The sequence below is a fragment of the Manduca sexta genome, chromosome 1 (assembly GCF_014839805.1).
Source record: "Manduca sexta isolate Smith_Timp_Sample1 chromosome 1, JHU_Msex_v1.0, whole genome shotgun sequence".
NCBI lineage: Eukaryota > Metazoa > Arthropoda > Insecta > Lepidoptera > Sphingidae > Manduca > Manduca sexta.
The window spans coordinates 2,214,375-2,228,455 of NC_051115.1; the positions used below are offsets into that span (position 1 = coordinate 2,214,375).

Sequence of the window (14,081 nt, forward strand, 5' to 3'; positions counted from 1 at the left end):
AGATCTACTCCCAGCCTTGAAAAACGATGACAATGATCCAAAAATACATCTATGTAGACGGATATGGGATAAAAATGATTGTAAACATAACAATAACATACAAAACAGATACCTATCGGTGTTTTTCTCAGCAAGATCTTGGAAGAATTATGACGAAGAGACAAAAATCCTGCGAGATTTCTGGCCCAGACGTGATCAAAGTATTGTACGCAACGCATTGTAGTAGAAGTGAATTGCTGTACTTCGTAAATTATTTGGATCCAGTGAAGATCATTGATTTCCGAATCCCTATGTTCCTAGAATCAAGGAAACCAATTATAAGGACAGGTGAGATGAACAAACCGACAGATGCAATTGACAATTTTAAAATGTAAACGTGCCTAAAATAAAAATACCGTTTATTAATTTTTCTTCTCTGAGTTCGATTATGTATTTTTTATATAATATTGATACTTTATTTCGAAGAAAATAATTAAATATTGAAAAATGCTTGATGACGTCATACATACGGTGAATGAAGTTGTTCGTTGGTCCACCTTACTGTTTATATAAAAACTAAGACACCGTTTGTCAATGTCAAATATCAATATTATAATAGGTACGTCACACCTTTCACTTTCAAAGAGAGAGAGAGAAACAAAAATAACTGTCACTTCATTTCTTTTTTACTGCAAAGCAAAAATTATTACGTCTTGAGCCGTATATGTGACGTCATTTGGTGCTTACGTCATTTCAGAATAAAACAAAATTCAAAGTGAAAATCATGAATGAAAATATCAGAGTTTTGAAAAAAGAAAAAATATGGGTCTCATAATTTAAGCTCTAGTTTCATAAAATATAAACATTTTAGTATGTTGAAAAAATGAAATGTTTTCAATTAACACTATGCTAACTTGAAAATGGCAACTTTAAAAATAAGATAAATTTCATAATACTAGAGATTTCTTAATAAGCGTTTCGTGTAATACAAGTATTCTTCATTTTATAGCAAAAAAGAGTTTTAGTAAACTTATAAATGATAAAGAAATAATAATTTTGCATTGTAACAGAAATTAGCCAAAAATAGATTTAGCGTAGTGTTAATTGTTGGTATCGAAATATTCATTGTTGGTACATTTAAAAATAAATACTGCTTTATTCATCACGTAGGCGAACATACTAGCGCTTATAAGAGGTACATGACAATATTTATTACTTAAATTAAGTAGCTTATATAACTACAGACATTTTATATTGGTCATAAAATAAATGAAACAGTACAAAGTAAACAAAGAAACCGAATCGGGCTGGCAGGAAAGAAAAAATAAAATGATGTATATATGTATTTTTAAATAAACAATAAGGGAGAAACGCGTCGCGATCCTCACCGGTGACGACATTAAAAGCCCTAGCCTAAGTAACCTACCAGCCTTTCACTAGCTACCTTTAGACATGAATTTATTTTATAATAATAATAATATCAGCCCTGTATTATATACTTGTCCACTGCTGAGCACGGGCCTCCTCTACTACTGAGAGGGATTAGGCCTTAGTCCACTACGCTGGACTAGTGCGGATTGGTAGACTTCACACACCTTCGAAATTCCTATAGAGAACTTCTCAGATGTACAGGTTTCCTCACGATGTTTCCCTTCACCGTTAAAGCGAACGATAATTCACAAAGAATACACACATGATTTTAGAAAAGTCAGAGGTGTGTGCCCTTGGGATTTGAACCTGCGGACATTCGTCTCGGCAGTCCGTTCCACACCCAACTAGGCTATCACCGCTTTTTAATTTATTTTATGTCCAATATAAATTTTCTTTAGTTTATATAAATTACGCGACTTTATCTAAGTAATAATTAATTATTCTCATATACCTTGACTTATTATAAGCGCAACTATGTTTGCTCATGACATGAATAAAGCATTTTATTTATTTTTCTTTTAAAAGTAATGTTGTCAGTACAAGAAAATTGTTCCAATTTTTAAAAGATACAATATTTTTAATTTTCATGTTTGGGTTATTGTTCAACGAATTTTATTCAATTGTACTTCATTTCAGCTTTACTCCTTCACCGAAGAAGAAGAAGTTAGAGGCAGCAGAAGAAGTGACGGTGAAGAGAAAAGTTGACAGAAAACTGTTAGAAGAAATGTTTGGGGTTTGATTAGTATTTGACCATGTCGCACTCTTAATAAAATAATGACCCATTTCTAAATTGCCAATTTGTGAGAATCGTCAAACAACCAATTTCTGTTTGCGACCTTTTAGTTTTTTCCCTTTTTTTCATGCGGTTTCATTTTTACCTATCTTTAATAAGCTCAATTTTATAGCAACTTAAAAAAGCTAGCAAACAAAAATTAGTTTTCCGACGACTGCCACAAATTATCAATTTTGGAATAGGTCATTATTTTATTAAGAGTGCGATGTAGATACCACGCTAAGTGCTTCTTGCTGTGAAGAAAAAATGTGTTAATGTTACTAATAAGTAGTCCATTTCATGCACGCACACAACTAAATCTTAAACATAGTTTATGTATGACTGCCTTGGTGGCATAGTTGTAATTGTACAAGGTATGTTTACCACGCTGAGGTCCTGGGTTCGAGTCCCGGATTAGTTCAAAATAATAGTTACTGGGTTTAAATTCCATTTTAGAAATTACTCAGTCGCAGTTCGGAATAAGTTGGTGTGATATCTCTGTGTCATGTAAAGCCGTTGTTCCTGCTGATCTCTCCGGTCATGTCGTCTCACCGGACTATGAGAAGGAACAGAGAGTGCTTGTGTATTGCACACACTTATACACTATAATATTTCCTGGCTGATCTCCGTTGAGATTGGCCGCCAAAGAAATTCGGCTATGATTGATTAATTCATACACGCTATGACAGTTTTTATTGTGTATCATCATTCGATCAGCATTTGATTTTATTCTTTGGCATAAAGATCATACTAGTCGCGCCTTTTTATTATCTACCCGTCATTTTGAATAAACGATTCCAATAGTCAAGTGCGTCGCCAGCTGATGGCCGGGGGGAGGGGGGGGGGGCAAGTTTGTATGAAGAATGAGAAAAGTATGAATTGTAGGTAAAGTCGAGAGCACGTGTTCCTCCACCACTACCGCTTTAACAATGACAGAGGAGAGCGTAATTGAGCGTACGGAATATTAGGAATGGAATTGGTGAATTCAATGGAGTTTCGATGTACGGGAATGATCGATCAAGCAAGTCGAGTTAAAGACTTAGGACTTTGGTTGCTTTTTCTTTTGTGCGACTTTTTAGAATCTCTAGGGAGGGGGGGGCACCTGCATATCCGTGACCCCCACCCCCATCCTTGGCGATGCCCGTGCCCTTTCGATATTTAAAAAACGCTCCAATCACAGCAGTGTTTTTTGACATTACAAATGAGTTATTTTGATTGGTTCGTTCAGAATACGGATTGAAGATTGACATTGGGATCGGTTATTGAATACGGTTAAATGTAATTTGAAAACATATTTTATATTTTTAATGTATTTTTTATATCAAGTTTGTGTATGCTTTTTTATTATAAAATTATATTTTGTCATACCCAAGGGTGCAATCACAAAAATATGTGATTTTTTGAATTTCAACTAAGTTTAATTGAAACTTGATTATATAAAATGAATTGTTTTTCACTTATTTTAAGAGTTTTTTTTTAATGTGTAGATAAAATTATGTTTAATTTTATATATTTTTATGTTTAAATACATCACAAAACGCTCTCAAATTAGCATTTTAAAATAGACGCTATTATAAACAGAATATCTTAAGTCGTATCATACGGATTTTTACAGATTTTGTTTATTAAACGCTAACTCGGCTGAGAACAAGCACTTAAATTACCACTTAAGCTTCGTTTATTACAGTTCAATAAATTATTGTCTACTTGAGATCCTACTCAAACATGAGATTGATTTATTAATACGACCCTAAGTTTAGTATATTAGGACATAAAAACATTCTAAATGGACATAAGAATGAATTGGAAAATGAAATTGTGATTCGGTCTGTGATAATACTAAAGACTGGTTGAAATTATGTGCTTATTTACGCAATTTTCGTTTGGCAGAGATAAGAACAAAATATCTAGTTAATTTTTCAACCCCCTTATTCATAGACGTTATTTATCTAAGGAAGGAGCATTGCTGTGACAACAAGTCTGTTTCACAGGTTTGTTTATCTGACAGCCAACTAGATTCCAGTTGTATCTCAATATTAGCCAATCACAACGGCCCTATGTCTACGCGCTGCGAAGGCTGCCACGTCGTCAGCACTGAGAAACAGACTTGTCACAGCAATGCTCCGTATGTGTTTAGTGGTTTTGCGATATATTTTTTTGTTAAAATATTTTTATTAGACAAGATACGATGGAATTGGTTTCATAAATGAAAAATTTCAAGAAATATAATGTAATTATTTTATATTATACAAATATATGCAATTATCCATAAATACATTGTTTTTTATTATTACAAAAGCCTGTGATGGTTTTCTCCTTAATAACAATATAATTTGAGTAGACATTAGCTAACAGGGTTACTTATAAACTTGTTTTAGCGTTAAGAGGTGGTTAAGAATTGCTTAAATAGTTGTCATAAATCATCACCGGTTCCTAGTTTAAACCTTAAGAGGCAAGATGGCGGCTTGACTTACAGCTGATCGAGTAAATTTGTGTTTTAACTAAGCATAGCTTTGCGAAATTTTTATAAGTAAAACTAAGTTGCTAAGAGAAAAATAATTTAAAAAATCCACACACACATGATGGGGACCTGATGCCCTGCGCAGACTTGCGTGATATCCATGCAAATATTTTGAGGCAGTCTAATTCATCAAATCTGCAAATAAACAGTTTTTTTTCATACTCAAGCATACTGACTCTTTGCATAATAAATAAAATGCTTTATTCATCACGTAGGCGGACATAGTTACGCTTATGATATATCAAGGTACATGAGAATATTTAATTATTACTCAAATTATGTCGCTTATATAACTAAAGACTTTATATTGATAAGATAAATGAAAGACTATGAAGTAACCAAAAACATAGCTCGGGCAGGAAAGAAGAAATAAAATTGATGTATATAATCTTAATAAAGATAAAGGGAGCAGCGCGTCGCGATCCTCACCGGTGAGGACGATAAAAGCCCAAACCTAGCTAACCTACCGGCCTTTCACTAACTATCTTCATTATGTTTGTTTCTTCGTAATTCAAGATTTTGGTGTTTCTACTGTTTATAGGCGGCCGTGTCGCATACCATCAGAACGGCAAGTACGTCGCGTTATTCAAAACTATAAAAAATATCAAAGACAAAAATCAAGAACGAAGAACGCATAGCCATAGAGAGCATTATTAAAGCCCTCCACCGATCAAACAGCCTTGAGCAATAAGCATACGTTTCATTGAAGGCGTACATACGGGAAGTCGAAGGAAACAAAATTTATTAAATCACATTTCTTTAATAACAAATTCATTATGATTACAATTATCACAACATATTAAAATAATACGATAATATTTACAATAAACATTATAACTTGAACACCAAAACAGTGTGGGTGAAAAGAAAAAAAAACAAAATTATTACATAAAGCCATTACATAAAAATTTTGGTAATTTCCTTTTTTTCACCCCTTTCAAGCCATTTTAACGACACAATAACTGATGCTTTAATTTCAATTTAATTTCAAAAGCATAAAATCCTTAGACGATATAATAATAAATATAGAACATAATTAAAGACCTGGCTTGTACTATCTATCCTTTCCGCCAAACATGCTCATGCGCACGTTTATAGAATGTGTTTATTAGTGTGCGTTGGTAACACCAAAGACATAACTATATAGTTAGTTATAGACGGACATCAGGACCAAATTTTTGGTCCAAAAGTTATTACCGATTGGTACTAAGTCTTGTTTGAAATGTCCGTGTGACAAAATGTCAGCGTCCTTAGATATTAATACAAAAATAATATATTGACAGAAAATATGCTAATCGAATTAAAAACGTGCAAATCATATGGAAATAATATGAAGTATTTTACATTGATGTTTTGCTATTACTGTAGATTGAGTAACCATCACATAAGCGGAAAATGTTTGTATGACAATCTTCCCAATGTCCACTCTATATAATCTTAAAACTGTTTGGAACACCAAATTATATAGTGTACACTTTCTATTAAAGTTACATTAAAAGCGATAGAGGCACTTAACAATAACAATTTCATTTGTAATAAAATTAATTTAAAATTTAAACTGATTTTATTGTAACGCAAAACACACGCATACTTGTGAAATAAAAGATAGTGCAATAATTGAGGAAGGTTTAGATTAATAGTACATTAAGGTTTTATGTAAATTGATTGAAATATAATGATTACTAGTTGCTCATTGTAAAAATGCTATATTGTTTTTATTATATGCCGTGTAACCTTCGTTGAAGGTCCTTAAATAAATAAATAATTACTGTTAAACATGTCGCGTGGTTGAAAAAATCTCGTGGTTCGGGATTTACGCGGGAACACTTTGATACGCTGATTTCCACGCGAGCAAAGCCGCGGACACAGCTAGTAATATAAAAAACCGCGATAACATCAGAAAAAACAATTTTATTAATATTTGTGACTTAGGTCTCAATAAGGAGGGAGTTTCTTGAGGCGTCTCTCTCTTTATTTTTAGGATAAAATTAGAGATGTGTCAACTCGAGTTAACTTGGGTTGGGTTTAGGTCGAGTCAATTCGAGTTGAATTCTCCTGAACTCGAGTTTAAATACTTACTTTATTTATGTTACGAAGCTAATCTTAAATACATAAAACATAAATACATGATGAATAAATAAATTCCTTTTTTATTGGTAAGTCATTACATTTATAAAAATAACTCAAAACAAATCATTACTCAGTTTCATTTTACCCAGTTAACTCGAGTTACGTGAATTTCAATTCGAGTTAGCTCGAGTTGTGTTTATCCCCAGTTGGCACATCACTAGATAAAATCGCACGTGCGAGGCGAGAAAATTGCCCCAACTACTCAGGCATTAAAATTTATAATTAAAAGTTAAGCCCCTTATTCATAGACGTTATTTATCTAAGGACGGAGCATTGCTGTGATAACAAGTCTCACAGCTTTGTTTATCTGACAGCCAATTAGATTCAAGTTGTATCTCAATATTAGCCAATCACAACGGTCCTATGTCTACACACTGCGAAGGCTGCCATGCCGTCAGCACTGAGAAACAGACTTGTTATCACAGCAATGCTCCGTCCTTAGATAAATAACGTCTAAGAATAAGAGGGTGAATTTATACCAGAAATATCTAGTACTAGCTTTTGCCCGCGGCGCCGCCCGCGTTATAAAATTTTTCAGGCTAAAGTTTTCCGTTATAAAAGTAGTAGTTTCGCGGGAGCCTATGTTCTTCCCAGGGTCTCAAACTGTCTCCATACCAAATTTCATCTTAATACGTTGGGTAGTTTTTGAGTTTAACACGTTTAGGCAGACGGATGCAGCGGGGACTTTGTTTTATAATATATTTTTAGAACTTTTAAGAGGAACAATCCCGTCATACATCATTGTTGCATAACTTTAACCGTTTACGCAGCGCACGCAACGGACGCTCTCAAAACTAATAAATTGTCCCCGTTTTTGCAACATGTTTCATTACTGCTCCGCTCCTATTGGTCATAGCGTGATGATATATAACTTAGAGCACTCCACAAACAAAGGGCTATCCAATGCAAAAATATTTTTTCAATTTGGACCGGTAGTTCCTGAGATTAGCCATTACTGCTCCGCTCCTATTGGGTATAGCGTGATGATATATAGCCTATAGCACTTCACGAACAAAGGGCTATCCAACGCAAAAAGATTTTTTCAATTTGGACCGGTAGTTCCTGAGATTAGCCATTACTGCTCCGCTCCTATTCGGTATAGCGTGATGATATATATCCTATAGCACTCCACAAACAAAGGGCTATCCAACGCAAAAAGAATTTTTCAGTTTGGATCGGTATTTCCTGAGATTGGCCATTACTGCTCCGCTCCTATTGGGTATAGCGTGATGATATATAGCCTATAGCACTCCACGAACAAAGGGCTATCCAACGCAAAAAGAATTTTTCAGTTTGGATCGGTAGTTCCTGAGATTAGCGCGTTCAAACAAACAAACAAACAAACAAACAAACAAACTCTTCAGCTTTATATAATAGTATAGATTCTAATTATGCATTTCATATCCTACTTTTGAAAAATTATTAAATTCAGTCTATTTTATAGGAAATATGGGATTCTATTTTGTCAAAATCGATTATTACTTAGGCAAAGGCAATTTATCATACAGCCTGGAACATAAAATACTTAAGCTAATTTGTATGGACAATGTGTTTTTATTTTATTTGACTTAAATATATCGATAGTTGAAGAGCTAATTAACTTAGCGAAATTTTTCGACATTAAGTTTCATACATATTTAAAATATTTTTTTTCTATGTTTTTTTTAACACACTTAAAATATTTCGAAAAAAAAGTCGCTCAAGTCAATTAGCCTTTTGAACCGTCGATATAATTTCTATATGTGGCCTATATCAGAGTTATATCAAAGTCACGACTTAACGTTTTACAAAGGCATTTGACACATCGCTGGCTCACTACAAGATTATACAGGGTCATTTTGACATTGCGTTACTAAATGAAACCACATACTCGTTACCTCTGTTAAGATTATGCCAAAAATCATACATTAATAACGAATATTTCCACAAAAAAATCCAGTTTTACTTTTTTAAATTTTTTAGTTATTTGTTTATTGTGAATAGCATGCGCGTGAGTGTATTTCTGACTGAAATTTTGATGTCGCTGCGACGGATTCTTGTAGAGATATAGTAGTGGCAATTTAGATTAAAATGACAATTTTTATAACATAAATATAATGTTGTAAGTGAGCCAGCGAAATATAAGTAATTCAATATAAAACTTTTTATATTGTATATCACAAACTTGCTTCTGAATTAAAGAAAGAAGGCACCTCTCTTTATGATTGATTCCTTGGTAGCCGAATTTCGGCTACTCTAGCCAATAGCATCGGAGATATTTTAAATGATCTGTCTCTCACTTGTCGAAAGTACCGGTTTGCACGTGAGGCAGCTCGTCGCGCATTTGATCGACTTCGACGACTTGAGTCAGATCATCTCCGCAGCATTTTAAAACAATAACAGTAAATAAAATTCTCGCGCAATGAAAAAATCATTATAGATGATGTTAAAATAAGTATTGTTATAAATAATCGTTTGTAACTACCGGATATACCGTCATATGCTTAAAATAGGGCAAAAATCTCACAAATCCGGGAGAGTAACACGTGACTGACGCAGTGTTCTGATTGATCTAGAGACACGCACGTGACCGACGCATTCCTGTTATTGGTCGAGAGACGACCACGTGACCAACGCATTGCTGCGATTGGCCGAGAGACTAACACGTGACCAAACCCATTGCTGTGATTGGCCGAGAGACGACCACGTGACCGACGCATTGCTCTGATTGGCCGAGTGACCGTGGCCTGTTGACCAATCAAACATCAATTTACTAGTCGCGCCTTTTACCTTCTAAAGGGCATCAGCCCTTCATGATCAACATGTGTTCCGAATTGAAATCATCCCCTCTCATTCGTACACAATGAGGGTCTCCTCCAACGGCGGATTGTCCTTCAAAAACTGTTCAATATCATCCTTTTTCGCCGGTTTTTTCTTACCCTTCTTGACAATCGCGTGAGCCAGCATCATATGCGTTCTCACGTCTTGGTCTTTCCTGAACTGCTTCTTACAAATGGGACAGTCGGCCTTGTGCTTCCTCTCCTTATGCGCCAGCCAGAGGTGGTCCCATTTCTCTCTGATGCTGTCGAATTTCTTGCCGCAGTAATGACATTTGAATTTGATGACGACGCGATCGTGGAAGCGTTTGACGTGTTTTCTGTAAGCCGATTCGGTGTGAGACACTCGGAAACACACTGGACAGGTTATCGGCTCTGTTGTTTTGTGCATCTGAAAAATATATTTGTAATTGAATATGCAATTTTGAGGGCGAATCTCATAAATGTAAAATCTAGAAATGTATATTAAATAAATAACAACAAAACTTCTGTAATTGTTTATTGCTAATTGAATCCAATTCAAAACTTTATAAATTAAGCCACTATTTCTAACGTGTTGTGTTGTGAAGCTCTCTGCCGTGATGGCTACTGTTCACATCTATACACGCATTATGACGCTTTATGACGTATTTTTTAATCAGTTCCGTCTTGGCTGGCGGAGAGATTACACATTCGCAAATCATGAAGATTTGAATAATTAAAATAAATAATCTTTTCTCCTATATCCTGCCAAATAGCTGCTCTAATATCTTAATTCTTATATTGTTTACATTTAGAATCATAAATTGTTTTGTATTGTACGTATTGATTAGCTCGTCCTCCATACTTGTGGCTCTAACGCAGGCTGGCACAACACAGCGCATCAGAGAACGCACGCAACCACATTAAATGTATGAAACCGACCTTACTGATGCGACACGTCGTTAGTCAAATGTGAATGCGGCTTTATTTATTATTGAGTGGATTTTAAAAAATCATTTTCCGATAGGTTTTGGATAAAAATCATTTTTGATAAACGTATTTTAACAAAGTTGTCAACTACCCAAATCTACTGGCAAATGTGTCATTGGTTCTCAATCCCTAACCTAGGCTATCTCCGTAAAACATATATAATAATATCAGCCCTGTATTATATACCGTCGCACTGCACGGGCCTCCTTTACTATTGAGAATAGTCCTTAGTCCAGCACGCTGTAGTGCGGACAGACTTCACACACCCTCAAAATTCCTATAGAGAACTTCTCAGATGCAGGTTTCCTCACGATGTTTTCCTTCACAGTTAAATCACTCAATCATTCACACATACACACATAATTTAGAAAAATCTGTTGGGGTTTTGAACCTGCGGACATTCTTCAACAGTTCATTCCACACACTAGGCTTTTTTCAAAACATACACACCTCCAAATGCTTGGTCAAAGACAATTTCGACTGAAACTTCTTGCTGCACACATCACAGACGACCACTTGAAGATTATGTACTTTCTTGTGTTTTGTGAAGTTGCTCGAGTCACTGAACGCGCGGTCACATATATCACATCTGTAGACAGGGAGAGACCCGTGGTCCCTCATGTGCAGTTTGTATCTGTCAGGCCGTTGGAACGATTCGAAGCATATTTGACATCTGAAAATTAATTAGATGGTAATTTATGCCAAAGATTTATTTACAGTACAGTAAGTAATACACGACAATGTGGCACCAAAGTTATTTTTGGAGCAAATTTTTTTTTTTTTTAATTATTATTATTATGTACATCAGGCAGGCAGTTGAAACAACTGATAATGCCCGCATCTCGCTATTACTACAGGTTTTCATTTGCATTTGGATTTCATATCATATGAAATTTGGATGGTATAGTTGTAAGGGGGACCTAAAAAGTACGTACACACACGCATTTATCCTCAAAGGGGTATGCAGAGGCGTAACCAGGGCACCTACTTTTTGCCATGTGTGTTCCGTTCTATGATTTGATAGGGGACACAAATTCCCGACTCCAAGCTGATACTGAGCAGGAAAACCGAAATATCACTTTGCGTTACCCGGGATTCGAACCCAGTACCCCACAGTGCTGTCGTACTGCGCATCCAGTACACCTAAGCCACCGAGGTAGTCACATGGAGCATTATTGAAATGAAATGAAATGATTTATTTGAACCTGTAAAATGTTATACATTATTTAGATTCCATCATTTTCAACTCTACCACCAGTTCGTAAAACAGTTATTTTTTTTTTATTTAACAAAAGTTATAACACAGAACACAATCATTATAAAGAATACTTAAGCACTAAATTACATTAAGCCTAGATTGTATTCCTTAAACCTATGCCCTAATTGAAATTGTATTACAGAAACGACTCTACAAAAAACAATTAACAATATAAACATCTGTTTATATTTAATTGAGTTATGTAAACATAAATTGTATGGAAACTAAATTGTACTCATCAGAGAACAGGCAAGAATCTCTGGTGTTGCTCTTTTTAAAATCTGATAAAGTGTATACTACAGTGCGCACACAAGCACACACACGCGCACACACACGTTAGTTGTATATAGTTGTGTCAATACCACATAGGTCTTCTCGTAGTTCCTTTTATGTTGACGAGATGGCGTTGAGTATAATAATTGTACCGCCACATGTATAATCAACAAAACTCCCCTTGTCAGAAATACACTGACGAGCATGCTATATTTTTACTAAAGTAATTACTAAAGCGGCGATAGCCTAGTTGGTTGTGGAACGGACTACCGAGACGAATGTCCGCAGGTTCGAATCCCAAGGGCAGACACCTCTGACTTTTCTAAAATCATGTGTGTATTCTTTGTGAATTTATCGTTCGCTTTAACGGTGAAGGAAAACATCGTGAGGAAACCTGCATATCTGAGAAGTTCTCTATAGGAATTTCGAAGGTGTGTGAAGTCTACCAATCCGCACTACAGCGTGGTGGACTAAGGCCTAATCCCTCTCAGTAGTAGAGGAGGCCCGTGCTCAGCAGTGGGCAAGTATATAATACAGGGCTGATATTATTATTATTATTATAATGACTGAAAAATCAGAAAAGCAAAACCAGGATTTTTGGTGAAAATATTAGTTATTAATGGATGAATTTTGGCACAATGTCAGCAAAGGTGAAGACGAGTATGTGGTTTCATTTAGTAACGCAATGTCAAAATGACTGTATATACACTCACCTCAGTCCACCATATACGGGTCTGTTGCAATACGCGTCCGTCAATAGATGCTCGATCAGATGCCTTTTACAATCGTTTTTACGCTCAAAATGTCGCAAACATATCACGCAATCTTTTTTCTTCATTTCCTTTCCGCTTTGCAATAAATTTTCTGAAAAACAAGACGCCATTTATAGAAGTATGGATTAGCAATGACTTGAAATTGACTTCCGCTAGCATTTATCATTTATAAAACCACGTTAGACTTTTTTATTGCTTTGAATGACGAGACGAGCTTGCCGTTCGCCTCATGGTACGCGATAAGTAATCATGAATAGTAGAAACACCATCCAAAACCTTGATGTATTGTAACCAGTGTAACTATTAGATATTATAACACTTAACATCTCATGTCTCAGGACGGCGAGCGCAGTGGAATACCAAACAATACTATATAATTCAAGTTTGATGATGTTTCTACAGTTTATGGTCGTATCGCTTACCACCAGGCGAACGGCAAACTCGCTTCATCATTCAAGGAAAAAAACTACTTACTTATAACCAATTTTAAGCCTTCAGATCTCAGAGCGGTATTCAGAACACCTTCATCATCCCGTTTCTTCCACCCAGTTATAAAATGGGTGTCCCAATGTCCATATATATTGTCCCCCTCTACCATACTTCTGCACACCTGACACTGGTATTTCCCCTTGCTATTCTTCTTTCTATTTCTCGATTCTGCTGCATTCTCAATAACTTTCAACTTCACGTAAGTCTGCTTAACATGTTGAGCCACGTGTGGTATTAAGTTTGTCATAATATCAAACGATTTTAGACAAACAGGACAAGACATGTAAGGCACTCCGTGTACAACAAAGTGTAGAAGATATTTTTGGCGAATGAAAGTTTTGTTGCACCTCGCATGGATATTTCGAATTCAATTCAGTTTTTTGTTCTGGTGTCTCTTTGTACATTGTCTCTGGTTCTATGGTGATATCGTCACCGTTTCTGTACATTGTGTCCGGTTCAATAGTAATCTCTTCGGGCTCTTCTTTAATGAATTGTTCTGCGTCATTGATGGTGACGAAGATGGCTTCATATTCCTCATCCATTGGTTCCGTTTTTATTTTTGTGTTTATTGATAACGGAGGCATCAGGTCCTGGAATTTGGGTAATAAATATAAGTTTACACACATCACGCCTTAATAACCTAAAGGGTAGCCAGAGGTTAAACTAGACTCCACTATTTAACATGTTT

The 14,081-nt window shown here is 35.4% G+C and overlaps 1 protein-coding gene across 1 annotated transcript; it reads right to left on the reverse strand.

Moving 5' to 3' along the window:
* Window positions 1–8,106: 8,106 nt before the first annotated feature.
* LOC119188582 (zinc finger protein 723-like) lies at window positions 8,107–13,711 on the reverse strand. The gene is made up of 4 exons (XM_037436290.1): window positions 13,379–13,711; window positions 12,845–12,995; window positions 11,051–11,273; window positions 8,107–10,040 (listed from the first exon to the last, which is right to left on the reverse strand). The coding sequence occupies exons 1-4, from the start codon at window positions 13,674–13,676 to the stop codon at window positions 9,663–9,665; spliced, it is 1,050 nt and encodes a 349-aa protein (XP_037292187.1). The 5' UTR covers window positions 13,677–13,711; the 3' UTR covers window positions 8,107–9,662.
* Window positions 13,712–14,081: the final 370 nt, after the last annotated feature.